The sequence below is a fragment of the Stomoxys calcitrans genome, chromosome 5 (assembly GCF_963082655.1).
Source record: "Stomoxys calcitrans chromosome 5, idStoCalc2.1, whole genome shotgun sequence".
NCBI lineage: Eukaryota > Metazoa > Arthropoda > Insecta > Diptera > Muscidae > Stomoxys > Stomoxys calcitrans.
The window spans coordinates 93,402,513-93,430,348 of NC_081556.1; the positions used below are offsets into that span (position 1 = coordinate 93,402,513).

At 41.9% G+C, this 27,836-nt stretch overlaps 1 protein-coding gene across 1 annotated transcript; it reads right to left on the reverse strand.

Moving 5' to 3' along the window:
* Positions 1–862: 862 nt before the first annotated feature.
* On the reverse strand, positions 863–22,959 carry LOC106089769 (uncharacterized). Its single transcript, XM_059369866.1, has 3 exons — positions 22,897–22,959; positions 22,486–22,830; positions 863–904 (listed from the first exon to the last, which is right to left on the reverse strand). Exons 1-3 carry the CDS (start codon positions 22,957–22,959, stop codon positions 863–865), a joined length of 450 nt encoding a protein of 149 aa, XP_059225849.1.
* Positions 22,960–27,836: the final 4,877 nt, after the last annotated feature.

Sequence of the window (27,836 nt, forward strand, 5' to 3'; positions counted from 1 at the left end):
CGAAGCGGTTTTACAATGGTGGAGATTTATCTGCTGAAACCGGTCCATAGTCAGGATTCAGAACTTCCACAACTGTTGTGTTCGCCTCGTCTTCTGATTACGCCAGGAGTTCAGCTTGACAAGATTCGTTAGATCTTTTCATGATGAGCTTCCGTTCGAATCCAAGGAGAGGTGAGAAAGCAGTGGAACCACTCTCACTCAGGACACTGGACACTTGCGGTGTGGACGATTCCTTCTTAGATGCTCCACTAGCTGCTGCTGTCGAAGTAATTTTTGGAGTCCGTGCTTCCCCGCTGGCGCACACCTTGAGCCCAGTCCAACTTTGTGACCCACCCACACAGGGCTTCTCGGGTTCCATTTCGATGCCATCCCCTCCTTCTTGAATGAGGCAGAGGTATTTTCAGTCTCTTGCAATCCGCCAGACTTTAGCGATGTGGTCGATAGTTATTCAGGCAAGTGTTCAGCAACAACCACTGAGTCGTCTCCTGATTCCCCAACCCCATCGCTTCTATAGACCTTCAGCTTCAACTTGTTGAATCCGTAGGATACAACCTCTTTAGACTTGTTGAGGCCTGCGAGACAGCTGGAGTTGAGAACGAATAGTGTATGTCTCCAGATACCATCAGCCTCATCCAATCTACCAATTTTCCAGTCGGTGGTTGAAAGATTGGGATTACATTCCCTTAGTCTTCCAAGTATCGATTCAGGATCTGGGGGAATCCTTGGTATCCAAGCATGCGCCATTGATCGAGAAGGTATATCTTCCTTCTTCACAAATCTAGTGCTGCACCGGGCCAGATCTCACCAATTTTTTTTATTACACAACGATACATTCCAATTGAGCATTGATCCCCGAAGGCAATTAGCCTGTGTTGGCCTCGATATCACCCTGCATCGTCACTAACTGGAGGAAACACAAGAAATTCCGCAAGAACATTCGAGTATACTGATGACAGTTCATTGACTATCACATTCCAATTATTCCCAGGTATGCAGCCCTGTTCTTCTCCCTTGTCGACAGCTGCCATCACCAAACTATCCCTAGCGACATTAGCAAAGGTTCTTGGACCCATCTTACTATTGTTCGCCCTAGCTCGTTAAGGCATGGGAAGCCCTCCAGGTAACCGCAGCCTTTTGACTGACTGCAGTGCAGTTTCCGAATCTAGACGTGTAGCCCTTGGGATAGGCTGTGCAGCGAATCCTCGAGCCCACTTTGGGGGGTCTCTCTCCCTATTAGTGAGAGTCTTAGGATTATTCGCATCAAGCCTCTCAAGAAACCTGAGAGCGATGTATCTTCGGTTTGCCGGGGAAGACCGATGGCCTTGGCAAATTATAGGCATGCGAAGATAGAATAGGTTTGGCCTTGACCTTAAGACTCGAATCAGTTGTCTTCGTCAAAAGCGCCTGCTGACCAGTCGTCTGTTGGCTAGTGGAGCCTGGAGCAGCCGCTCCACCAGTCGAGGTTTCAGTAGCAGATAACATGCTACGACCCGATATCACCACCGCAGCTGTTGGGTCTTTGGAGTCTATTCTAAGCTTACTCCCGGGCTCTAGATCTGCCGCTCCACTGGAAACAGACGCAGATGATGATCTGCCTAATGGATACCACTATCGCAGCCATCATTGAGTGACTTAAATTTTTCTTCCAAAAATAATGACCTATTACGAGTTACAGAAAAATTCTTGCGGAGTTACAGAACAATTCTAGCAAAACGTCCGCTTCGATTCAAACTAGATTCTCGATTGTAAATGAAAACATTTATCCTATTTGTTTCGCTAACAATGAGAGAGTACAATGAGAGTATATGAGTATTGTGGAGCTTCCTTCTCCTCGGTTACAAAATTCAGGCGTGCATTCCAAATATTTTCGTTGACTTCGTATTGGCATAGCCAAGGAGGATTGGCAGTGCAATGCATCTTCCTCGTTCACTCATATGTCATCTGTAGGAATAGGAATGTTATTGAGCCTGAGAATGTGCCATAGTAATTCATGAGGTTATCTTTCTATAGCACATGCTTGAGAAATTTATAGTCCTTTCATCCGACACCATAGGATAGGAGGAAATCCGGATAGCAGTTGAATGTTGCAGTAGTTGGTGGAAGTTTTTCATGCTTTTCTTTAAGAAAATATCCAAAACGAATTTTCTTTCCTATATTAAAGTTGTGAGTATACTCTTGATTTTTTTTGTTGACTTGCCAAAGCATCCTTCACGTCAAAGCAAGTTGGAAAGCCAAGAGACACGGATGGGTATGTTTGTCTGGTTTCCGTTTTAGATAAAAGTGCAGTACAAATATTTGGGACATTAGAATGTGGGCAAACCCCTCAAGTGCAGCTCATTCATTCTATTGTCATCAAATAACAGCAATTCCAAGAAAAGTTAGAGATATGATAACTAGTATTTTAAATAAGGTTTATGTTTTTAGTCAAATTTGACAGTAGAGAATCATATTTTTTTTTGATATTTGGAGGGGAGCGGACCCTCCCCCTTACTCCAAAAGTACTACCAAAAAATGAAAGTGGTCCGATCGAGACAATATGGGATTCAAATGAAAGGTATTCAAGAGAAGAGTACGCATTTCATAATAAAAGTTGGGTCCAAGTACATGGGGGGCCGCTCCAGACCCAAAACCCCCTAAAATAGGTTTATTTGACGATCATTACAATATGGGACTCAAATGAAAGGTATTCGGGAGTAGATTACGAATATGGTGAGGAAGTAGGAATAGGTTTTATAATTTATTAATAAAGGAAGGGGGGGGGGGGGGCGGACCCTCCCCGTTACCCCATAAATATCATCCAAAATCACAAGTGGACCGATAAAGACAATATGGATATCAAATGAAAGGTATTGAAGAGTAGAATACGAATATGGTATAAACAAGTAAAAGCGTGCTAAGTTCGGCCGGGCCGAATCTTATATACCCTCCACCATGGATCGCAATTGTCGATCTCTTGCCATGGTATCTTTTTTTAGGCAAACAAAGGATAAAAAAAGAATTGCTATGAATTGAATATCGGAGACCATAATAGAAGTCATTGTGTAAAATGTCAGCCAAATCTAGTAAGAATTGCGCACTTTAGGCGTTGAAGAAGTAAAATAGGGAGATCGGTTTATAGGGGTGCTTTATTAGGCTATAGACCGATTCATGCAATATACGACACGTAAGTTAAAGGTCATGACAGAAGCCGTTGTACAAAATTTCAGCTAAATCGGATAATAATTGCGCCCTCTAGTGGCTCAAGAAGTCAAGACCCCAGATCGGTTTATATGGCAGCTATATCAGGTTTTGGACCGATTTGAACTATTCTTAGCACAGTTGGAAATCATAACAAACCACCTCATGCAAAATTTCAACCCAATCGGAGAAGAATTGCTCCCTCTAGAGGCTCAAGAAGTCAAGACCCCAGATCGGTTTATATGGCAGCAATATCAGGTAATGGACCGATTTGAACTATTCTTAGCACAGTTGTTGGACTTCATAACAAAACACGTCGTGCAAAATTTCAGCCAAATCGGATAATAATTGCGTCCTCTAGAGGCTCAAGAAGTCAAGACCCAAGATCGGTTTATGTGGCAGCTATACCAGGTTTTCGACCGATTTGAACCATACTTAGCACAGTTGTTGGAAGTCATAATAAAACATCTCATGCAAAATTTCAGCCAAATCGGATAATAATTGCGTCCTCTAGTGGCTCAAGAAGTCAAGACCCCAGATCGGTTTATATGGCAGCTATATCAGGTTATGGATCGATTTGAACTATTATTAGTACAGTTGTTGGAAGTCATAACAAAACACCTCATGCAAAATTTCAGCCAAATCGGATAATAATTGCGTCCTCTAGTGGCTGAAGAAATCAAGACCCCAGATCGGTTTATATGGCAGCTATATCAGGTTATGGACCGATTTGAACCATACTTAGCACAGTTATTGGAAGTCATAATAAAACATCTCATGCAAAATTTCAGCCAAATCGGATAATAATTGCGTCCTCTAGTGGCTGAAGAAATCAAGACCCCAGATCGGTTTACATGGCAGCTATATCAGGTTATGGACCGATTTGAACTATTCTTAGCACAGTTATTGGACTTCATAACAAAACAAGTCGTGCAAAATTTCAGCCAAATCGGATAATAATTGCGTCATCTAGTGGCTCAAGAAGTCAAGACCCCAGATCGGTTTTTATGGCAGCTATATCAGGTCATAAACCGATTTCAACCATACTCAGCACAGTTGTTGGAAGTCATAATAAAACATCTCATGTAAAATTTCAGCCCAATCGGATAAGAATTGCGCCCTCTAGAGGCTCAAGAAGTCAAGACCCCAGATCGGTTTATATGCCAGCTATATCAGGTTATGGACCGATTTGAACTATTCTTAGCACAGTTGTTGGAAGTCATAATAAAACATCTCGTGCAAAATTTCATCCCAATCGGATAAGAATTGCGTCCCCTAGTGGCTCAAGAAGTCAAGACCCCAGATCGGTTTATATGGGCCCATAAAAGGTGCATTTATTGTCCGATATCGCTGAAATTTGAGACAGTGAGTTGTGTTAGACCCTTCGACATCCTTTTTCAATTTGGCTCAGATCGGTCCATATTTGTATATAGCTGCCATATAGACCGATCTCTCGATTTTAGGTTTTGGGGTCATAAAAGGCGCATTTATTGTCCGATATCGCTGAAATTTGAGACAGTGAGTTGTGTTAGACCCTTCGATTTATTTCTTCAATTTGGCCTTGATCGGTTCAGACTTGGATATAGCTGCCATATAGACCGATCTCTTGATTTAAGGTTTTGGGCCCATAAAAGGCGCATTTATTGTTCGATGTCGCCGAAACTTGGGACAGTGAGATAAGTTAAGCTCTTCAACATATTTCTGCAACTTGGCCCAAAACGGTCCAGATTTGGATAGAGCTGCCATATAGACCGATCCCTCGATTTAATGTTTTGAGTCCATAAAAGGGGCATTTATTGTCCGATTTCACTGAAATTTGGGATAGTGAGTTGTGTTTGGACCTTCGACATCCTTCATCAATTTGGCCCAGAACGGTCCAGATTTCGATGTAGACGCCGTATAGACCGATCCGCCGATTTAGGGTCTTAGGCCCATGAAAGCCACATTTATTATCCGATTTCGCCGAAATTTGGGAGAGTGAGTTGTGTTAGGCCCTTCGATATTATTCTTCAATTTGGCCCAGATCAGTTCAGATTTGGATATAGTATTTGGTCCAAATCGGAAAACATTTCGATATAATTGCTATGGGGCATGAGGTACGCGTTTTTCACCGGATTTTGGCGAAAGGTGGATAACATATGAACCCGGTGGTAGGTATCTAAAGTTCGACCCGGCCGAACTTAACGCCCTTTTACTTTAGGCGTTAGAAATTGTATAAAAAATCTTCATATATAGTATGCATGTAGCTACGAAAATAAAATTTCTCAAAACTTCTTTAAGTGTTTGTTGTCAAGAGGGAAAACTGTACAGCCATCATAATAGGAGTCCCATATTAGTCAAGCATAAGAGTTTTTTTATCTTTTGCTGCACTTACCACTCAAGGAACTTTACATTCAACTTAGAAGACAGCACGATAAGTGGAGATGGATGATGGCGCACGACATTGTGTCAATATCTACACATGATGATGACAACTACAATGAAAATAGAGTACAACGTTTAAGGAGTAAAGAAGATGATTATGCTTTTCCCTTTTTTTTGGGGTAGGTCAAGGATCAAGAGCTGCTCAAAGTTCACAGTTTGCTGAACTTCTTCCCAGCACTTGTGCGATGCCTTTGGCATATCAAAGCATGTCTCCCATCACATGGTTCAAGTATGTGATTGTTGGCATTACGGCTCTTGACTTATGACTGGAAGTATTTTTTTTATTTTATTTTGTTATTGTAATGCAGCTGCTGCAATCCACAGTGGCTGGAGAAACTTATCAGTGTATAGCATTAAGTGTGATAGTATTTACCATGATGTTATATGTGCAATATTTATCCTTTAAACTAACAATGCCGTTTTGAGTATGGGAAATTTGTATGCAATGCTAAAAAAAAGTGCTAACTGCATTTTGGTAAACTAGCATGAGGGTAAAAAAGCATTGCATTGGCAGTAGAATAATAAGAATCAGAATTTTTGCATGCATCATTGTACAAATTGACAAGGGCATACTAAACGATAAGGACCTCAACATAATATGCCCCTTCATAAATGATGATAAGACAGATGGATGGACGGACGGACAGACAGGGCTAGATCACATTAGATTTTTACAACGACCAAGAAAATACAGTGTCGTGCAAAACTAAAGCAACTTTTTTTTCAAATACCTGAAAATATTCCCAAAATTCAACTAATGCATTATGGTCATACAAAGTTGGCCATAAAGCTCCGATGAGTGGTGAGGACGTTTTGTTATTTCACTCCGCAAGAATTTTCCTGTAACTCGTAATAGGTCATTATTTTTGGAAGAAAAATTTAAGCCACTCCAGGATAGCTGCGGTCAGGCGGTTGATGATCTGCGTCGGTTTCCAGTGGAGCGGCAGTTCTAGAGCCCGGGAGAAGGCTTAGAATGGACTCCAAAGACCCAACAGCTGCGGTGGTGATATCAGGCCGTGGCATGTTGTCTGCTACTGAAACCTCGACTGGTGGACCGGCTAGATCGCATTAGATTTTTGCAACGACCAAGGAAATACAGTGTCGTGCAAAACTAAGGCAACGTTTTTTTCATATTCCTTAAAATATTCCCAAAATTCGACCGATGCATTATGGTTAAGCAAAGTTGGCCATAATGCTCCGTTTGTTATTTCACTCCGCAAGAATTTTCCTGTAACTCGTAATAGGTCATTATTTTTGGAAGAAAAATTTAAGTCACTCCAGCATAGCTGCGGTAGAGGTATCCATTAGGCGGTTGAAGATCTGTGTCTGATTCCAGTGGAGCGGCAGTTCTAGAGCACGGGAGTAGGTTTAGAATGGACTCTAAAGACCCAACAGCTGCGTTGGTGGTATCAAGCCGAAGCATATTGTCTGCTACTGAAACCTCGACTGGTGGAGCGGCTGCTCCAGGCTTCACTAGCCGACAGACGACTGGTCAGCAGGGGCTTTTGACGAAGACACCTGGTTCGAGACTTAAGGACAAGGCCGAACCTATTCTATCTTCGCATGCCTATAATTTGCCTAGGCCATCGCCCTTCCCCTAGGTTGGAATAATAGAAGACGTATCGCTCTCAGGTTTATTGAGAGGCTTGGTGCGAATGATCCTAAGATTCTCACTGATGGGGGGGAGAGACTCCCTAAATTGGGCTCGGGAATTCGCTGCACAGACTTCCCCAAAGACTACACGTCTAGATTCGGAAACTGCACCGCAGTTAGTCAAAAGGCTGCGGTCACCTGAAGGGCATCCCATGCCAAAAAGATCTAGGGCGAACAATAGTAAGATGGGTCCAAGAACCTTTGCTAATGTCGCTAGGGACAGTTTGGTAATGGCAGTTGTCGACAAGGGAGAAGAACATATCTGCATACCTAGTAATAATCGGAGTGGGATAGTCAATGGGCTGTCATCAGTATACTCGGATGTTCTTTCCTGAGTCTCCTTCAGTTTGTGACGATGCAGGATGGTATCAAGGCCAACACAGGCTGATTGCCTTCGGGGATCAACGCTCAATTGAAATGCATCTTTGTGCGCTACAAAAGATTGGCGAGATCTGGCCAGGTGCAGCACTAGATTTAGTCAAAATATATTCCTTCTCGATCACTGGCGCATGCTTGGATACAAAGGATTCCCTCAGATCCTGAAGCGATACTTGAAAGACTAAGGGAATGTTATCCCAATTTTTTAACCACCGACTGGAAATTGGTACATTGGATGAGGCTGATTATGACCGGAGACATGTAGTATTCGTACACAACTCCGGCTGTCTCGCAACGAGTCTGAAGGTGTTGTATCCTACGGATTCAACAAGTTGGAGCTGAAGGTCTATATAAGCGGTGGGGTTGGGGAATCAGAAGGCGACTCAGCTGTTGTTGCTGAACACTTGCCTGAGGAACTATCGACCACATCGCTAAAGTCTGGCGGATTGCAAGAGACTAAAAATACCTCTGTCACAATCGAGACAGGAGGGGATGGCATCGAAATAGGACCCGACAAGTCCTGTCTGGGTGGGTCATCCGGTTGCAATGGGCTCAAGGTGTGCGCCAGCGGGGAAGCACGGAGCTCAAGAAGAACTTCGACAGCAGCAACTAGTGAAGCATCTAAGGCGGAATCGTCCACAATGCAAGTGTCCTGTGTCCTGAGGAAGAGTGGTTCCACAGCTTTCTCACTTGCTTCTTGATGATTACGGAAGCTCAACATGACAGGTTCTATCAAATCTTGTGAGGATGAACTCCTGGTGGAGACAGAAGACGAGGCTAACACAACAGTGGTGGAAGTTCTGGATGCTGATTATGCTCCGGTTTCTACAGATAAATCTCCACCATTGTAAGGCCGCTTCGGCGGCACTACAGGTCCTCCTGATGGCTGGGGGATTTGACGCAGTTCTTATCCAGGAACCATGGGAGTGTGGAGGAATGATTCGGGGACTAAGAAATCCGGGATTTTAACTACTCAAGGGAATGGGAGACACAGAGCCTGTATTCTTGCAAAGAGTGTTCAAATGTTTTCTTCTTCCGTCGCTAAGCACTGAAGATTCAGTAGTAGCCAGCCTTGAAATAAACAGGTCTCAACATTGGCTGGCTTCCCTATATATGGCACACAATTCAGAGATGCCACTTTCAAACCTTAAGTTGCTGGTTGAAGCCGTAGCGAAGTAGCGAAGAAACGCATCATTGTAGGAAGTGATGCTAATGCACATTACCACATATGGGGAAGTTCGAATGTCAACGAAAGGGGTGAGCTGCTTATTGAATATTTTATGAGTTGCAATCCAGCGATTTTTAATAAAGGGGATAAACCGACCTTTATTACCAGGAACAGGCAGGAGGTATTAGATATTATCTTTGTATCGGAAGATATAAGTGGAAGAATATGCGACTGGGATGTTTTGGATGAGCACAGCTTCTCTGTTCACCGTTACATTAGTTTCAGCCTTGTAGAAAATACTGCAGAAGTGGTCCCTCGGCTAAACAGAAGAAAGGCGGATTGGGATAAATTTCGGCACAAATTCTGCACGTCTAACCCTTCTAGACCAGAAAAGGAAGTGGTACCTGCGCAGGATATAGACATAATAGTGAACGGATCACGAAGGCCCGGAACGACTTGCTTGTGTTAGCATGTCCTAGTGCCAAGTCAAGGGACAAACAGCGACCGCCATAGTGTACCCCAGAGCTGGTTGGTATAAGGAAGGACTGCAGAAAACTCTTCAACAGAGCAAAAGCCACAAGAACACCACACGATTGGAACATCTATAAGGCTGATCTAAGAAAATATAAGGGCGAGTTAAGAAAGGCTCAGAAAAAATCCTGGGTGGAATTCAGCAGCTAGGTGGATAAATCTGTGGTCTCTATGCTAAGGAAGATTCTGTCCTCGAGACCTATTACGGTGGGGTATATTCAGAAGTCAGAGAATGTATGGACAATGTCTAGTGAGGAAACACTTGAACTACTCGTTGATACACATTTCCCGGGAAATTCACCAACGGACAATGTGACGCCTGAAAAGGTCGGAGGCTATTAGGGAAATTGTGTCTGAGCCGAAAATTCTTTGGGCGATAAGAAGTTTCCATTCCGATTAGAAGTCGCCAGGCCTTGATGTTATATCACCGGTTGAATAACAAGCTGTGTCTGATAGACTGGTTCTCTGGCTAAGGGAGATATACTCTGCTTGTATCAGAATGTCTATGGAATAAAGGAACACGAAGTTCACGAAGGCGAAAGATTTTCGTATTAGTCTGTCATCCTTGAGAGGTTGATAGCAATGTATCTTAGAAAAAAGATCCCTGTAGATCGGCTGCCGCGGCAGCAGCATGCATATAGTAAAGGCAAATCCACTGAAACAGCCCTTCACGACCATGTCGGCTACATAGAGGTTTCTCTCGCTGTCAAGGAATATACATTAGTAGCATTTCTTGATATTGAAGGGGCTTTCAATAATGTAAAACCGACATCAATCATGAAGGAGTTGGAGTTTATAGGCAGCAACACTACCATAAGAAAGTTTATTAATAACTTACTTACTAAAAGATGCATTACGGCAGGCTTGGGATCTGTTGATCTAAAAAGTCGGGTCAGCAGAGGAATACCTCTAGGAGTTGTACTGTCTTTGTACTTTGGAATATAGCCCTTAACAATATATTATTGTCTCTGGAAGAAAAAGGCGTAAAAGTGGCAATTGCGGTTGGGGGAATGCTTCCTAGAACTCTAAGAGATATACTTCAGTAAGCTCTACGTGCAGCAGCAAAGCGGGCTACCAAAGTTGTCTAGGTATAAATCCGTGCAAGACAGTAGTAGCTCTTTTCAGCAGGAGATACAAGTTGCCTACAGTGGTACCTGTCTCCTTGGGTGGAGAGCGCAAAATTACCTGGGTGTTTTGCTGGACAGGAAATTGAACTTCAAGTCCAAGATTTTGGAAAGGGCAAGAAAGGCCACTCTTGCCCTGTACACCTGCAAGAGAGCCATTGGCAAAAGTTGGGGGTTCAGACCGCGTGTCATGCATTGGGTATATACTGCAGTTGTCAGACCTATAATGCTATATGGTGTTGTGGTCTGGTGGACGGCGCTTCAAAAGTCCATCTACTGCTCAATACTTAACCCGATCCAAAGGATGGCTTGCTTGTGCACCACAGCTGCACGTAGGAACACACAATCTGATGCACTGAATTTAATGCTACATCTTATGTCTCTGGACCTGGTGGGTAGCCAAATTGCAGCGAACACTGCCGTGAGGTTAAGGGAGCTTTCTCATAGGTCATGTTGCGGCAACGGACACTGTATATCCGATCTGATATAATATCCGATGTTCCAGGCAGCGTGGATTACACCCTACCTGAGCCTCTTTTTGATAAAAGGAATTGTACCACTATTCCTAATAGGAGTGGGCAATGAATTCGCATGCAACATTGCGGAATAGCGAAACGGTCGTTAGGACGGCGAAAATCCTATGGGGGATCCAGATCGCGAGAAGACGAGACTATTACTGAAAGGAAGCAAGAAGGAGGTCAGTAAAGCTATTGGTACCATAACGGGACACATAGGACTAAGAGCTCACTTATGTAATATCGGTGCGGCAAGTGATAGCATGTGTAGGGCATGCGGGGAAGATGATGAAACGTTGGAGCATTTCCATTGTCATTGCCCGGCTTTCGCGGCCAACAGATATCGGCACTTAGGTGGAGACACAACATCAGACATGAACCAACTTAGGGGAGTGGTATTGAAAACAATTAAGGATTTGTAAGAAGCACGGAATTCCTAACTTAAATTTTTCTTTTTAGAGGTTACTCTATAGTTTTTAGAGCACACAACAAGCCGATTACTGGCTTAGGAGTATGCCCATAGTCGCCATTCCTGATAGAACCGATTGGAACTACGATATCCCTGGTAACAGAAGTTACATTGACTTCTATACTGATGGTTCCAAACTAAACGACCAGGTGGGCTTTGGGGTGTACTCTAAAGATCTAGAACTGGTCATATCGAAGAGGTTACCTGACAGTGGTCAGCGTGTATCAAGCGGAGATCCTTGCAATTAAGGAAGTGGTGGAATGGCTAAGATATAATGTCATTACGACGATAGGCATAAATATCTTTTCAGGCTGCCAATTAATTCCTGGAGAACGTATTTCTGAATACAAAAATCACCCTCGACTGGCGCAGGTCTATCAACGAGATGACTGAACAGTTCAAAATTCACCTGTTCTGGGTGCCGGGCCATAGAGATATCCCAGGGAATTGTAAAGCGGGCGAGCTTGCGAGACTAGCAACTACTCTACACATTCCAGGGATACTGTAATCTGTAGGTATGCCTTTAGCGACATGCTGTAAGTTTTCAGGACCAAGCCCTAAGGACAACGAATGATAGATGGACACAAAGAGGGGGCTCTGAGCATTCCAAAACTATGTGGCCTAATCTAGACTTAAAGTCGTCTACTGCTTTGCTGTCATTGGCTAGAACAGAAGTCTCAGTGATTGTGTCCGTCATGACAGGTGACTGTCTAATCGGAAAACATGCTGACATGACAGGTGATTGTCTAATCGGAAAACATGCTGACAGACTGAAGCTGGCAACCTTCAACTCGACTTTTGCAGAAGCTGTGAGGACATGTATGTCCCGCACTAGCAGTTAGAAGGAGTTTCACTTCAGGTTCTCATTTCTTTTTTGAGAACCTGTCTGATTTAGCGGATGTCAACATTCGCAAGTTATTGGACTTTTTAAAGCGATCTGTATGGTTCAACGGTAGGAATTAGAAGGCATCTTCCTTCTTCTGTTCATATGGTATCACAGTGGACGAAAATGTCAAAGTGAGTCTGATGGCTGACTGCCGCTAAAACCTATCCTTACCTAACCTAATGGGTTCCTCAATAAGCAAAATATGCGTTATTGGTCTGGTAAAAATTCCTATGTGCTTCACGAATCAACACTTCATCCACAAAAAATAACTTGTTGGTTCGGTTTGCATGCCGGTGGCGTCATTAGACCATACTTCTTCGTCGGTGATGCCAATCGTCACGTTACCGTGAATGCCCAATGCTTCCCCAGATATTGACCTGGACGATAAGTGGTTTCAACAGGACGATGCTGCAAGCCACACAGCACACGTTACAAACGATTTATTGAAATGTAAGCTTGATGGGCATGTTATCTCAAGTAGTGACCTGGTCGAATAGAACGAACAAGGCTTACGATTTTATTCCCTAAAACTATTTTCTTTGGATCTTTATCAAGTCATTGGTCTATGCCAACAAGCCGACGACATTAGAAGAGCTCAGAGCCAGCATTGAATAGTTAATAGCTACCGTTTCGGCTGGGATGTGCGGCCGAGTCATCGAACATTAGGTCTAATATCTTGAGAGATGTAAATGTGCCTGAGGTAGCCATTCGATAGGAGTCGGGTCCCACCCATAAATGTTTCGATTTTATTTAATGCCTATAACAAAGTTCTTGAAATGTCTCAAATTGTTTGCGTTTTAGCTATAAACAAGTAAGAGCGTGTTCAGTTCGGCCGGGCCGATTCTTATATACCCTCCACCATGGATTGCATTTGTCGAGTTCTATGCACGGTATCTCATTTTAGGCAAACAAAGGTAATATTTCAGATCATTCGAATAAGAATTTCGCCTTGTAGGGGCTCAAGAAGCAAAATCGGGGGATAGGTTTTTATGGGAGCTGTATCAAGCTAATGATCGATTCAGACCATATTAAATACGTATGTTGAAAGTCATGAGAGAAGCCGTTGAACAAAATTTCTGCCAAATCGGATGAGAATTGCGCCCTCCAGAAGCTCAAGAAATCAATATCCCAGATCTGTTTATATGGCAGCTATACCAGGTAATGTACCGATTTGCGCCATATTTAGCACCGTTTTTGGAAGTCATAACACATCAGTCAAAACACATCATACAAAATTTCAGCCAAATCGGACGAGTATTGCGCCCTCTAGAGGCTCAAGAAGGCAAGACCCAAGATCGGTTTATATGGCAGCTATATCAAAACATTGACCGATTTGAACCATACTTAGCACCGTTATTGGAAGTCATAACAAAACGCATCATGCAAAATTTCAGCCAAATCGGATGAGAATTGCGCCCTCTAGAGGCTCAAGAAGTCAAGACCCAAGATCGGTTTATATGGCAGCTATATCAAAACATGGACCGATTTGAACCATACTTAGCGCAGTTGTTGAAAGTGATACCAAAACACAACGTGCAAAATTTCAGTCAAATCAGATGAGAATTGCGCCCTCTAGAGGCTCAAGAAGTCAAGACTCAAGATCGGTTTATATGGCAGCTATATCAGGTTATGTACCGATTTGTATCATACTAAACACAGTTGTTGGAAGTTATATCGAAATACTACGTGCAAAATTTCAGTCAAATCGGACGAGATTTGCGCCCTCTAGAGGCTCAAGAATTCAAGACCCAAGATCGGTTTATATGGCAGCTATATCAGGTTATGGACCGATTTGAACCATACTTAGCGCTGTTGTTGGAAGTGACACCAGAACACCACGTGCAAAATTTCAGTCAAATCGGATAAGAATTGCGCCCTCTATAGGCTCAAGAATACAAGACCCAAGATCGGTTTATGTGACAGCTATACCAGATTATGAACCGATTTGTATCATACTAAACACAGTTGTTGGAAGTGATATCGAAACACTACGTGCAAAATTCCTTCCAAATCGGACGAGAATTGCGCCCTCTAGAGGCTCAAGAAGTCAAGACCCAAGATCGGTTTATATGGCAGCTATATCAAAACATGGACCGATTTGAACCATACTTAGCGCAGAACACCACTTGCAAAATTTCAGTCAAATCGAACGAGAATTGCGCCCTCTAGTGGCTCAAGAAGTCAAGACCCAATATCGGTTTATATGGCAGCTTTATCAAAACATGGACCGATTTGGCCCATTTACAATCCCAACCGACCTACAAAAATAAAAAGTATTTGTGCGAAATTTCAAGCGGCTAGCTTTACTTCGAAAGTTCGCGTGCTTTCGACAGACAGACAGACGGACAGATGGACGGACATGGCTAGATCGACTTAAAATGACATGACGATCAAGAATATTTTTGCTTTAATGGGTCTCAGATGCATATTTCGAGGTGTTACAAATAGAATGACGAAATTAGTTTACCCCCATCCTATGGTGGAGGGTATGAAAAAAAACTTGCCAAGTCCTTATTGAAAATCATTCTCTACATAATTTACTTTCCCTGTTGACAACCCATGCTCATATATTGGGTTGCCCAAAAAGTAATTGCGGATTTTTTTAAAAGAAAGTAAATGCCTTTTTAATAAAACTTAGAATGAACTTTAATCAAATATACTTTTTTACACTTTTTTTCTAAAGCAAGCTAAAAGTAACAGCTGATAACTGACAGAAGAAAGAATGCAATTAAAGAGTCACAAGCTGTGAAAAAATTTGTCAACGCCGACTATATGAAAAATCCGCAATTACTTTTTGGGCAACCCATATTTCTTGGACATGGCTTTTTTTCTTCATTTGGTATTTATCCTTCTCCTCGAATTTAATTAAAAGATGTGGTTTAACAATGGACATATCCATATGAGCGATGAGAGCAGTAAATGTCGTTCGTTGTCATCTCAGTCACGTCTTACAACATTCACGCGGCTTGTGTCTTGACATTTATAGTCGAGTGAACGTCGAATGATACATGTCTTGTCCTTATGCAACGATGCAGCAAACGTCTTCAGAATTTTATGTTATTATGGCAATTATTTAAAATGTTATGGGGCAATTTTAAATAATTGTCCTGTTTGTTTCTTATGTCCCCTCATGTGAGACATGTAAGCGTGACGTCCCATATTAACTTTAGCGCCAACATGTCCTGTGACAGATTACAATACAGCCGAGCATACAACAAAAGTGAACGCAAGTGATTTATTTTAATTTCTGTGATTTATGTAAACAATTAACGTCCTCTCATGTCTGTCGTGCTTCTTTGTGCGAATGCTGGTGAATGTCAACTCGAGAGACTGAGTCAGTGAGTGCGTATTGTGTGAGTGACATTAAGCCTTTGTCGAGTGGCCAAGTTAAAAATGATTCGTGCCAGTAACTGTCAAATGGGATTTTCGTTACTTTGAATGAATCCTTGATTTACCACATATTGGCATGGGCACTTACAGTATCATATAAAAGCGAAATGTAATAAGTGACCCTTGAGAGAATCGCAACACAAGGCAATAAACAGTTAAATATTTGCATAGGGAGAGCGTATTTACGTATTATGGTGTTCTTGTACCCTTCACCACACAAATGGGGAAAAACTTCCTTTGGTAGCATCTCGAAGTATTGATCAAGGTCAGGTAAGGATTTGGTGGGAATCTGCAAATAGAGTCAGTGGATGTTTCCATTCTATTGGTTGCCCAAAAAGTAATTGCGGATTTTTCATATAGTCGGCGTTGACAAATTTTTTCACAGCTTGTGACTCTGTAATTGCATTCTTTCTTCTGTCAGTTATCATCTGTTACTTTTAGCTTGCTTTAGAAAAAAATTGTAAAAAAGTAAATTTGATTGAAGTTCATTATAAGTTTTATTAAAAATGCATTTAAAGGGTGATTTTTTTGAGGTTAGGATTTTCATGCATTAGTATTTGACAGATCACGTGGGATTTCAGACATGGTGTCAAAGAGAAAGATGCTCAGTATGCTTTGACATTTCATCATGAATAGACTTACTAACGAGCAACGCTTGCAAATCATTGAATTTTATTACCAAAATCAGTGTTCGGTTCGAAATGTGTTCAAATTTTGACAAATTTTGTTCAGCGATGAGGCTCATTTCTGGTTGAATGGCTACGTAAATAAGCAAAATTGCCGCATTTGGAGTGAAGAGCAACCAGAAGCCGTTCAAGAACTGCCCATGCATCCCGAAAAATGCACTGTTTGGTGTGGTTTGTACGCTGGTGGAATCATTGGGCCGTATTTTTTCAAAGATTCTGTGAATGAACACATTTCGAACCGAACACTGATTTTGGTAATAAAATTCAATGATTTGCAAGCGTTGCTCGTTAGTAAGTCTATTCATGATGAAATGTCAAAGCATACTGAGCATCTTTCTCTTTGACACCATGTCTGAAATCCCACGTGATCTGTCAAATACTAATGCATGAAAATCCTAACCTCAAAAAAATCACCCTTTAAAAAATCCGCAATTACTTTTCGGGCAACCCAATACATTCTTTTTGTACCCTTTACCATAGGATGGGTTGTGTTCTTATTTCGTCATTCCGTTTGTAACACATCGAAATATTGATCTGAGAGCCAACAAAGTATATCAGGAGATCGGTCTATATGGCAGCTATATCCAAATATGGTCCGATCTGAACCACATTTGACAGGAATGCATAGGGTCTACCGGAACACGCTGTGCCAAATTTCATCGAATTCGGGTAATAAATGGATTTTTTTTTATGGCCTCAATACCCTATATCGGGAGATCGGTCAGTCGGTGTATAGGGTAGCTATATCCAAATATAGTCCGATCTGAACAGCACTTCACAGAAATGGGAAGGATTCCACCAGAACTCATTGTGCCAAATTTCATCGAAATCGGATGAAAAATGACCAATTTATTGCTGCCAGACTTTAAGTCTGGAGATCGGTCTATATAGCGGCTATATATAACTAAAATCCAATTTCATGAGATCAAAAACTCAGGTTTATAAACAAAGAAGACGAAATCATCAAAAATTGTTTGCAAAATGTCTTTATACCCAAGATACCTGCAAAATTATAAATAACCAGCTTTTGGGTATAAATGGGTAAATTAGGTCCAGTGCCACGAGGACCGTCCTATCACATGGACGGTCCTCGTGGCTGATTGAAGACACGAAAAATGTGTGCGGTGATGGCATGCAAAGCTGTTGTTGTGCTGTGCAGTCTTCGAAATCCATTTTGATGCTCGGCGAATGGAAATTTTGGTACGAGACTCGGGAGGAGTAATGCCTCAAGCGTCTTTGCCACTGGTGAGATAAGAGAAATTGGTCTGTACGACTCCCCCAAACTCGAGACCTTTCCAGGCTTCAGTAGCGGGATCACTATGCCCATTTTCCAGACATCGGGAACTATAAAAGTGTTCAAAGGCAGGTTGAGGACAGTGGTAAGGTACTCAACTCCAGGTGAATCCAGATTCTTCAACATAAATGTAGAGATTCCGTCGGGGCCCAACGCCTTAGATGATTTGGCGCCACGGATGACATTCGTAACTTCGCCCACGGTAAATTGTGATGGCTGTCCATCGGCTCGGGGACCACGAATACGGCGAAAGACTCTTCTCCTTGCCCTGTCTCTCTCGGGATGCACAATAAATTGACGGTTGAACAACCTAGCGCATCTCTTCGGATCAGTCACGGTTATTTCGCCAAAAGTGACTGAGGTTCTGTCATCCCGTTTACCGGGGTTCGAGAGTGACTTAACAGTAGACCAGAGTTTGCCTACATCGGCGCCTAAGTTATAGCGCTTCAAGTGTTCCAGCCACAAATTCCGCTTATGTTCGTTGACTACCCTGGAAATAACAGATTCAGCTAGCTGATTCTGGGGTTAGCGGGGTCCATACCACGAATCCCATCACGCTCGTCTGCGAGTACCACTGCTTGCGCCGAGAAATTGGGCCGCACTTGGCGTATTCGACCGGCTGGTATAAAGCGAGCGGCTGTTGCGTTAATGATGTCTCGGAATTTCCTCTCGGCCACTAGCACATCAGAGGGGGGTGGCAGTTCACTGAAGCGGCGATTAGTATTCTATCTGAAGCCAGTCCAATCGGCCTTCTTATGATTGATAAACGTCCGGCGCTCAGAGGTTATGAAGTAGGGTGGTCGGTCGATGGTGAGAATTATGGGGAGGTGGTCTGACCCCAAAGAGATACGTCACTCAGGAGATCAGGGGATGCAATGGAGATGTCTGGCAAGCTGCTGCACCTCCTCGTGATCCTAGTGGGGGCATCCTCATTCAAAACGTGGAGCTTTCAATCTGCTCTGCCAAAGCTATGCCACGCTGGTCGTTAGCTAAGGGAGAATGCCATGACGTGTGATGTGCATAAAAGTCCCTTAGAACCACACAACTATGGCCAGATATCAACCCACTTATGTCGAGGTTGTAAGCCTGGCTATTAATCGGGACACACGTTGTATAGCTCTATCTCGGCAGTACCGGACCTGATTGCTATCCCCATGCATTCCATCTAGGGGTCACTAGCGCCATGCGCAGGCGAGATAGGTCTATATTGCACGGAATGGTGTATTACGAAGGCCAATTCCCCAACTCTATTCCTCATTCCTGCTCAGTTTAAAAAATTAAAGATTCTACGGGATCTTGTCGAAAGCTGCAGTAAAATCTACAAAGAAAGCATATGTTCCCCGAGTGAACGTTTAAATGTACCATAGACGTTAAATTGAGTACCAGGAAACCTGCCTGGTACTCATTTATGACGTTATTCATCTGTAGCCAGCTCCTGATCCGATTAAGTAATATCCCAGTGAACAACTCATAGATTGTGTCTAGCAGCGACAGACCTCTGCAAATTGATACTAAGTTCGCATCACCCTTTTTGAATAATGGTACCAATATAGAATAAAGAAAAGATGTGGGAATAGCATTATGCAGGAAAATTTGATTAAACAGAAGCAAAGTCCCATATAGGAACGACGTTGGGGCATTTTTAAAAAATGCTTAACTTATTCTATCGTTTTCTGGGGCTTTATTAGATTTAGTTTCGTTTAGTATGAGCTCATTAAGATCGAAAGGTGAGCCAAGCCAAGGGTCAACATTATGTCCCTCACACCAGGCGATTTCGCGGTTCAAGGATACGGTAGCCAAAAGCGATGTAAAGTAGTCCCGAAAGTCTTTTATGAAAAGATAAGTGGCCAACCTTCTCGACTGAATTAGAAATCTTCCACCATTCACTGTTGTCATTGTCTCTGTATATTGCGATCCTCAAAAACACGTTTTTATACCCTCCACCATAGGATGGGGGGTATACTAATTTCGTCATTCTGTTTGTAACTACTCGAAATATTCGTCTAAGACCCCATATAGTATATATATTCTTGATCGTCGCGACATTTTGTCGGTCTAGCCATGTCCGTCCGTCTGTCCGTCTGTCCGTCCGTCTGTCCGTCCTTCCGTCCGTCCGTCTGTCTGTCGAAAGCACGCTAACTTCCGAAGGAGTAAAGCAAGCCACTTGAAATTTTGCACAAATACTTTTTATTAGTATAGGTCGGTTGGTATTGTAAATGGGCCATATCGGTCCATGTTTTGATATAGCTGCCATATAAACCGATCTTTGGTCTTGACTTCTTGAGCCTTTAAAGGGCGCAATTCTCATCCGATTTGACTGAAATTTTGCACATAGTGTTTTAGTATCATTTCTAACAACTGTGCCAAGTATGGTTCAAATCGGTGCATAACCTGATATAGCTGCCATATTAACCGATCTTGGGTCTTGACTTCTGGAGCCTCTAGAGAGCGCAATTCTTATCCGATTTGAATGAATTTTTGCACGAAGTATTTTTTATTATGATATCCAACAACTGTGCCAAGTATGGTTCAAATCGGTTCATAACCTGATATAGCTGTCATATAGACAGATCTGGGGTCTTGACTTCTTGAGCTTCTAGAGGGCACAATTCCTATCCGATTTGGCTGAAATTTTGCATGACGTATTTTATTCTTACTTTCAACAACTGTTTCAAATAAGGTTCAAATCGATTCATAACCTGATATAGCTGCCACATAAAACGATCTGGGATCTTGACTTCTTGAGCCTCTAGAGGTCGCAATTATTATCCGATTTGCTTGAAATTTTGTACGACGGATCCTCTTATGACCATCAACATGCGTGTTTATTATGGTCTGAATCGGTTTATAGCTCGATACAGCTCCCATATAAAGCGATCTCTCTATTTTACTTCTTGAGCCCCAAAGGTCGCAATTCTTATTCGAATTGGCTGACATTTTACACAGGTCTACAACATATAATTTAATTGTGGTCCAAACCGGATCATATCTTGATATCGCTCTAATAGCAGAGCAAATCTTTTCTATATCATTTTTTGCCTAAGAAGAGATTCCGGGAAAAGAACTCGACAAATGCGCCACATGGTGGAGGGTATATAAGATTCGGCCCGGCCGAACTTAGCACGCTTTTACTTGTTTATGTCATATTTGTAATCTAATGCCGAATACTTTTCATTTGAGTCCCATAATGACAGGAACGCCGAATATATCTGTTTAGAGGAGTTTTGGGGTTGGGGCAGCCCGCTGGGTACTTGGAGCAAAATTTAATACGATATTCATTTTCTAGTCTCCCATACCTTTAATGTGATAACCATATTGTGCCCATCGGTCCACTTTTGGTTTTGGGTGGCGTTTTTGGTGTAAGGGGGGGAAGGGACCACCCCCATCCAATTTCTAAAAATCATATAGCCTATTTTTACTTCCAGACAAACTTACACAATTTGTGAACATTTTAAGGGAAATCGGTTCAGCCGTGTTTGATTCTACGTAACAAGCAAAAAAAACCGAGTACCATATAGTCATGATGGGTCATATGCCCATTTAAGGTATTTTTGGGAGGTAGGGTAACCCCCTATACTTCGAACTGATTTTGTATGCCAGATTCGAAATCTACTCCCGAAAACCTTTCATTTGAGGCCCATATTGACGTGAACGTCCTATATGTCTGTTTGGAGGAGTTTTGGGGTTGGGGCGGCCCGATGGGTACTTATATCCAAATTTTAATACAAAATTCGTATTCTATTTTCCAATACCTTTCATTTGAATCCCATATTGTCCCGGTCAGTCCACTTTTGGTTTTGGGTAAAGGGGGAGGGTATGCCCCCTTCCGAAATCAACAAATTATGAAACCTATTTCTCCTTTCCGTTCATATTCGCCATCTACTCACGAACACCTTTCATTTGAGTCCCATACTCTCATGATCGTCCAAAAACCTATTTCAGGGGGTTTTGGTGTTGGGGCGGCCCCAGTTACTTGGAGGCTATTTTTAATATGAAATTCTTACTCTACTCCTGAATAGCTTTCATTTGAGTCTCATATTGTCCCGAATGGTCCACTTTTATTTTTGGGTAGTACTTTTGGGGTAAGGGGGAGGGTCCGCCCCCTTCCGAATTCAACAAATTATGAAACCTATTTCTCCTTTCTATTCATATTCGCAATCTACTCACGAACACCTTTCATTTGAGTCCCATATTCTCATGATCGTCCAAAAAACCTATTTTAGGGGGTTTTGGTGTTGGGGGCGGCCCAAGTTACTTGGAGGCAATTTTTAATATGAAATTCGTACTATACTCCTGAATAGCTTTCATTTGAGTCTCATATTGTCCCGAACGGTCCACTTTTATTTTTGGGTAGTACTTTTGGGGTAAGGGGGAGGGTAAGGTATTATATAGTGAGCATCGCCTAAATTACCCTACTAGTGCAATTTCAGCTATGCAGCAGACCTACTATGAAAACAAACGAGGCCATTGTTATCAACTATAATTTTTTTCTTTCATTTATTTGCTCATCATTAAAAATTCCAAATGTTCTCTGTGTATTGAAGGGACTCAAAGTCATAGCTTACGGTCGTAGAGTTGTAGATCCCATCACGAATATTTTTGAAATGTGATTTTGATTTTCATAGGTGTTAAAAGTGAAATTGAATTTTATCAATGGAGCGTATGCTGGCAAAAATTTGGCACTATTGATGCTAAAGTTGGATAAGGTATACAAAAAATTCTGAAAATTAAAAAGATTTTATTGCGTCAATTGATAAGTGGCTGCTCTTTTCAAAATAACTCTGACTTACGCCTTTCAAGGGACATTTGTAGGGCAAATTGCTTGTCTTTCTCATTTCTTCCACCAAGACCTTAACAAACGGCACCCCCATGGCTGTGGTCAAAAAGTTGCAGATATTTATTTTAAAATCCAAAAATTTGACGGGTTTGCCGGCCTTTACTTGGGCGTGAGTGAAATAGATGAGAGTATGCCATTCGGCAGTTTTGGGCAAGTCCTTGGAGTACATGAAACTCATATCAAGGGCATAACTGCCTGCGTTTAGCATTTGTAAATCGCAATCGAATTCCTTAACCGCTGAGTTGAATTTCTCACATGTTATGTTGTGCAATACGAGATCGTAACGTCTTTTTATGGACTTAAACGATTATGAATTTTGGGTTGTGAAGTTTGGAGCATTCTATTGACTTCATTTAAAACTTACCTCAATTAAAGAAAAGAAACTGAAAAGTATTAGCAGACAAGCATGAGCTTTCTTCAGCAACATTTTGTAAAATCGAAATTTAGGGAATCAATGATATTTTCTAAGTTGACTAGGTTTTCTTTATACATACGATGGTGTCACCATCGAGTTTGTACCATAAGATCAATGGGGTTAATACGTTTTTAATTATTTAAAAGCTAATGGAATTTCATTAAAAACCCCTTGGCGCGATTGATAACTTTCATCGCACAGTGTGACTAAATTGAAAACCATTGGACAAAAGTTCGTGGTCAAAACAATTGACAACGAAGAAATTTCCCGTAATGGATTGAGGTTAATAGAAGAATAATAGAAGAAGAAATCAAGATTTCTTGAGCCCCTACAGGTCGAAATTTTTATCCGATTTGGCTGAAATTTTGCACGAGGTGTTATTTCCAAACAACTGTGCTAAGGATGGATACAATCGGTTACATTCTTATATAGCTGTCATATAAACCGATCTGGGGTCTTGACTTCTTGAACCACTGGAAGACGCAAGTCATATCCGATGTGGCTGAAATTTTGCATGAGGTGTTTTGTTATGATATCCAACAACTGTGGCATCGGCTCATAACCTGATATAGCTGTCATATAAACCGATCTGGGGTCTTGACTTCTTGAGCCCTTAGAGGGCGCAAATCCTATCCGATTTCGCTGAAATTTTGCATAACGTGCCTCGTTTTGATTTTCTACTTTTATTTTGGGTGGAGTTTTTGGGGTTAGAGGGGAGGGTTCGCCCCCTTCCAATATCAACAAAATACATAGCCTATTCCTCCTTCCTGACCATATTCGTAATTTACTCCCGAATACTTTTCATTCGAGTCCCATATTGTCATTATCGTCTAATATGCCTATTTGAAGGGATTTTGGGGTCGGGGCAGCCCCCTAGGTACTTCGAGCCAAATTTTGATATTAAATTTGTATTCTACTTCGGAATACCTTTGATTTGAGTCTCATATTGCCGCGATCGGTGCACTTTTATTTTTGGGTGGGACTTTTAGGGTAAGGGCTTTAGCAACTTAAGACTTCAATTTGAAGGACCACTTAGGATATCCCATCATATGGTAGTGGGTACAAAAACGCTTGTCGAACGCATGTGGCCTAACCAATTTCAAGTCACTTTTTATACCCACCACCGTAAGATAGGGGGGTATATTCATTTGGTTATTCCGTTTGCAATCGAAATATCCATTTCCGACCCTATAAAGTATTGGGTTGCCCAAAAAGTAATTGCGGATTTTTTAAAAGAAACTAAATGCATTTTTAATAAAACTTAGAATGAACTTTAATCAAATATACTTTTTTTACACTTTTTTTCTAAAGCAAGCTAAAAGTAACAGCTGATAACTGACAGAAGAAAGAATGCAATTCTTTGATCAGCGTAAAAATCTAAGACCATCTAGACATGTCCGTCCGTCTGTCTGTTGAAATCACGATACGGTCTTTAAAAATAGAGATATTGAGCTGAAACTTTGCACAGATTCTTTTTTTTTGCCCATAAGTAGCTTAAGTTCGAAGATGGGCTATATCGAACTATATCTTGATATAGCCCCCATATAGACCGATCGGCCGATTAAGGGTCTTGGGCCCATAAAAGCCACATTTATTGTCCGATTTTGCTGAAATTTGGGATAGTGAGTTGTGTGAGGCTATTCGACATCCTTCGTTCTTTTGGCCCAGATCGGTCCAGATTTGGATATAGCTGCCATATAGACCGATCCTCCGATTTAGTGTCTTAGGCCCATAAAAGCCACATTTATTATCCAATTTTGCTGAAATTTGGGACAGTGAGTTGTGTTAGGCCCTCCGATTCGCTTCGTTCTTTTGGCCTAGATCGGTCCAGATTTGGATATAGCTGCCATATAGACCGATCCTCCGATTTAGGATCTTAGGCCCATAAAAGCCAAATTTATTATCCGATTTTGTTGAAATTTGCGACAGTGAGTTCCCTTAGGCCCTTCAACATCTTTTTTTAATTTGGCCCTGATCGGTTCAGATTTGGATATAGCTGCCATATAGACCGATCCTCCGATTTAGTGTCTTAGGCCCATAAAAGCCACATTTATTATCCAATTTTGCTGAAATTTGGGACAGTGAGTTGTGTTAGGCCTTTCGATATCCTTCGTTAATTTGGCCTATATCGGTTCAGATTTGGATATAGCTGCCATATAGACCGATCCTCCGATTTAGGGTCTTAGGCCCATAAAAGCCACATTTATTATCCAATTTTGCTGAAATTTGGGACAGTGAGTTGTGTGAGGCTATTCGACATCCTTCGTTCTTTTGGCCCAGATCGGTCCAGATTTGGATATAGCTGCCATATAGACCGATCCTCCGATTTAGTGTCTTAGGCCCATAAAAGCCACATTTATTATCCAATTTTGCTGAAATATGGGACAGTGAGTTGTGTTTGGCCTTTCGATATCCTTCGTTAATTTGGCCTATATCGGTTCAGATTTGGATATAGCTGCCATATAGACTGATCCTCCGATATAGGGTCTTAGGCCCACAAAAGCCATGTTTATTATCGGATTTTGCTGAAATTTGGGACAGTGAGTTGTGTTAGGCCCTCCGATTCGCTTCGTTCTTTTGGCCTAGATCGGTCCAGGTTTGGATATAGCTGCCATATAGACCGATCCTCCGATTTAGGGTCTTAGGCCCATAAAAGCCAAATTTATTATCCGATTTTGTTGAAATTTGCGACAGTGAGTTCCCTTAGGCCCTTCAACATCTTTTTTTTAATTTGGCCCTGATCGGTTCAGATTTGGATATAGCTGCCATATAGACCGATCCTCCGATTTAGGTTCTTAGGCCCATAAAAGCCGCATTTATTATCCGATTTTGCTGAAATTTGCGACAGTGAGTTCCCTTAGGCCCTTCAACATCTTTCTTTAATTTGGCTCTGATCGGTTCAGATTTGGATATAGCTGCCATATGGACCGATCCTCCGATTTAGGTTATTAGGCCCATAAAAGCGCGTTTATTATCCGATTTTGCTGAAATTTGAGACAGTGAGTTGTGTTAGGCTTTTCGGCGTCCTTCTTCTGTTTGGCCCAGATCGGTCCAGATTTGAATATAGACCGATCTCTCGATTTAAGGTTTTGAGCCCATAAAAGGCGCATTTATTGTCCGATTTTGTTGAAATTTGGGACATTGAGTTTTCTTATGCCCTTAAATATATTTCTTTAATTTGGACCTGATCCGTTCAGGATTGGATATAGTTGCCATATAGACGATCTCTCGATCGGTCGCTGAAATTTGGGACGGTGAGTTGTGTTAGGCTCTTCGACGCCCTTCTTCAATTTGGCCCAGATCGGTTCAGATTTGAATATAGCTGCCATATGGACCGATATCTCGATTAAAGGTTTTGGGCCCATAAAAGACGCATTTATTGTCCGATGCCGCTGAAATTTGGCATAGTGAGTTGAGTTAGGCTCTTCGACGCCTTTCTTCAAATTGGCCCAGATCGCTCCAGATTTGAATATAGCTGCCATATAGACCGATCTCTCGATTTAAGGTCTTAGGCCCGTAAAAGCCACATTTATTATTCGATTTTGTTCAAATTTGAGACAGTGAGTTGTGTTAGGCCCTTCGACATCCTTAGTTAATTTGGCCTATATCGGTCCAGATTTGGATAAAGCTGCCATATAGACCGATCCTTCCATTTAGGGTCTTGGACCCATAAAAGCCACATTTATTAACCGATTTTGCTGAAATTTAGGACAGTGAATTGTCCTAGGCCCTTCGACATCCTTCGTTCTCTTGGTCTAGATCGGTCCAGATTTGAGTATAGCTGCCATATACACCGATCTCTCGATTTAAAGTTTTGGGACCATTAAAGCCCTATTTATTATCCGATTTTGCTCAAATTTGGGATAGTGAGTTGTCTTAGGCCCTTCAATATCTTTCTTCAATATGGCCCTGATCGGTCCAGATTAGGGTCTTAGGCCCATAAAAGCCATATTAATTATCCGATTTTGCTGAAATTTTGGACAGTGAGTTGCGTTAGGTCCTTCGACATCCTTCGTTCTTTTGGCCTAGATCAGTAGAGATTTGAATATAGCTGCCACATAGACTGATCCTCCGATAAAAGGTCTTATGCCTATAAAAGCCACATTTATTATCCGATGTCGCTGAAACTTGGGTCACCGAGTTAAGTTAAGCCTCTTGACATACTTCTGCAACATTGCACAGATCGGTTCAGATTTGAATATAGCTACCATATAGACCGATCTCTCGATTTAAGGTTTTTGGCCCATAAAAGCCACATTTATTATCCGATTTTGCTAAAATTTGGGACAGTGAGTTGTGTTAGGCCATTCGACATCATTCTTTAATTTGGCCTTGATCGGTCCACATTTGGATATAGCTGCCATATAGACCGATCCTCCGATTTAGGGTCTTAGGCCCATAAAAGCCATATTTATTATCCGATTTTGCTGAAATTTGGGACAGTGAGTTGTGTTATGCCCCTCAACATCCTTCGTTCCTTTGGCCAAGATCGGTCCAGATTTGGTTAAAGCTGCTATATAGACCGATCTATCGATTTAAAGTTTTGGGACCATTAAAGCCACATTTATTATCCGATTTTGCTCAAATTTGGGATAGTGAGTTGTGTTATATCCTTCGATATCTATCGTTTATCTGGCCTAGATCGGTCCAGATTTGGATATAGCTGCCCTATAAACCGATCCTCCGATTTGGGGTCTTAGGTCCGTAAAAGCCACATTTATTATCCGATTTTGCTGAAATTTGGGACAGTGAATTGCGTTAGGCTCTTCGACGCCCTTCTTCAATTTGTCCCAGATCGGTCCAGATTTGAATATAGCTGCCATATAGACCGGTATCTCGATTTAAAGTTTTGGGCCCATACAAGGCGCATTTATTGTTCGATTTCGCTG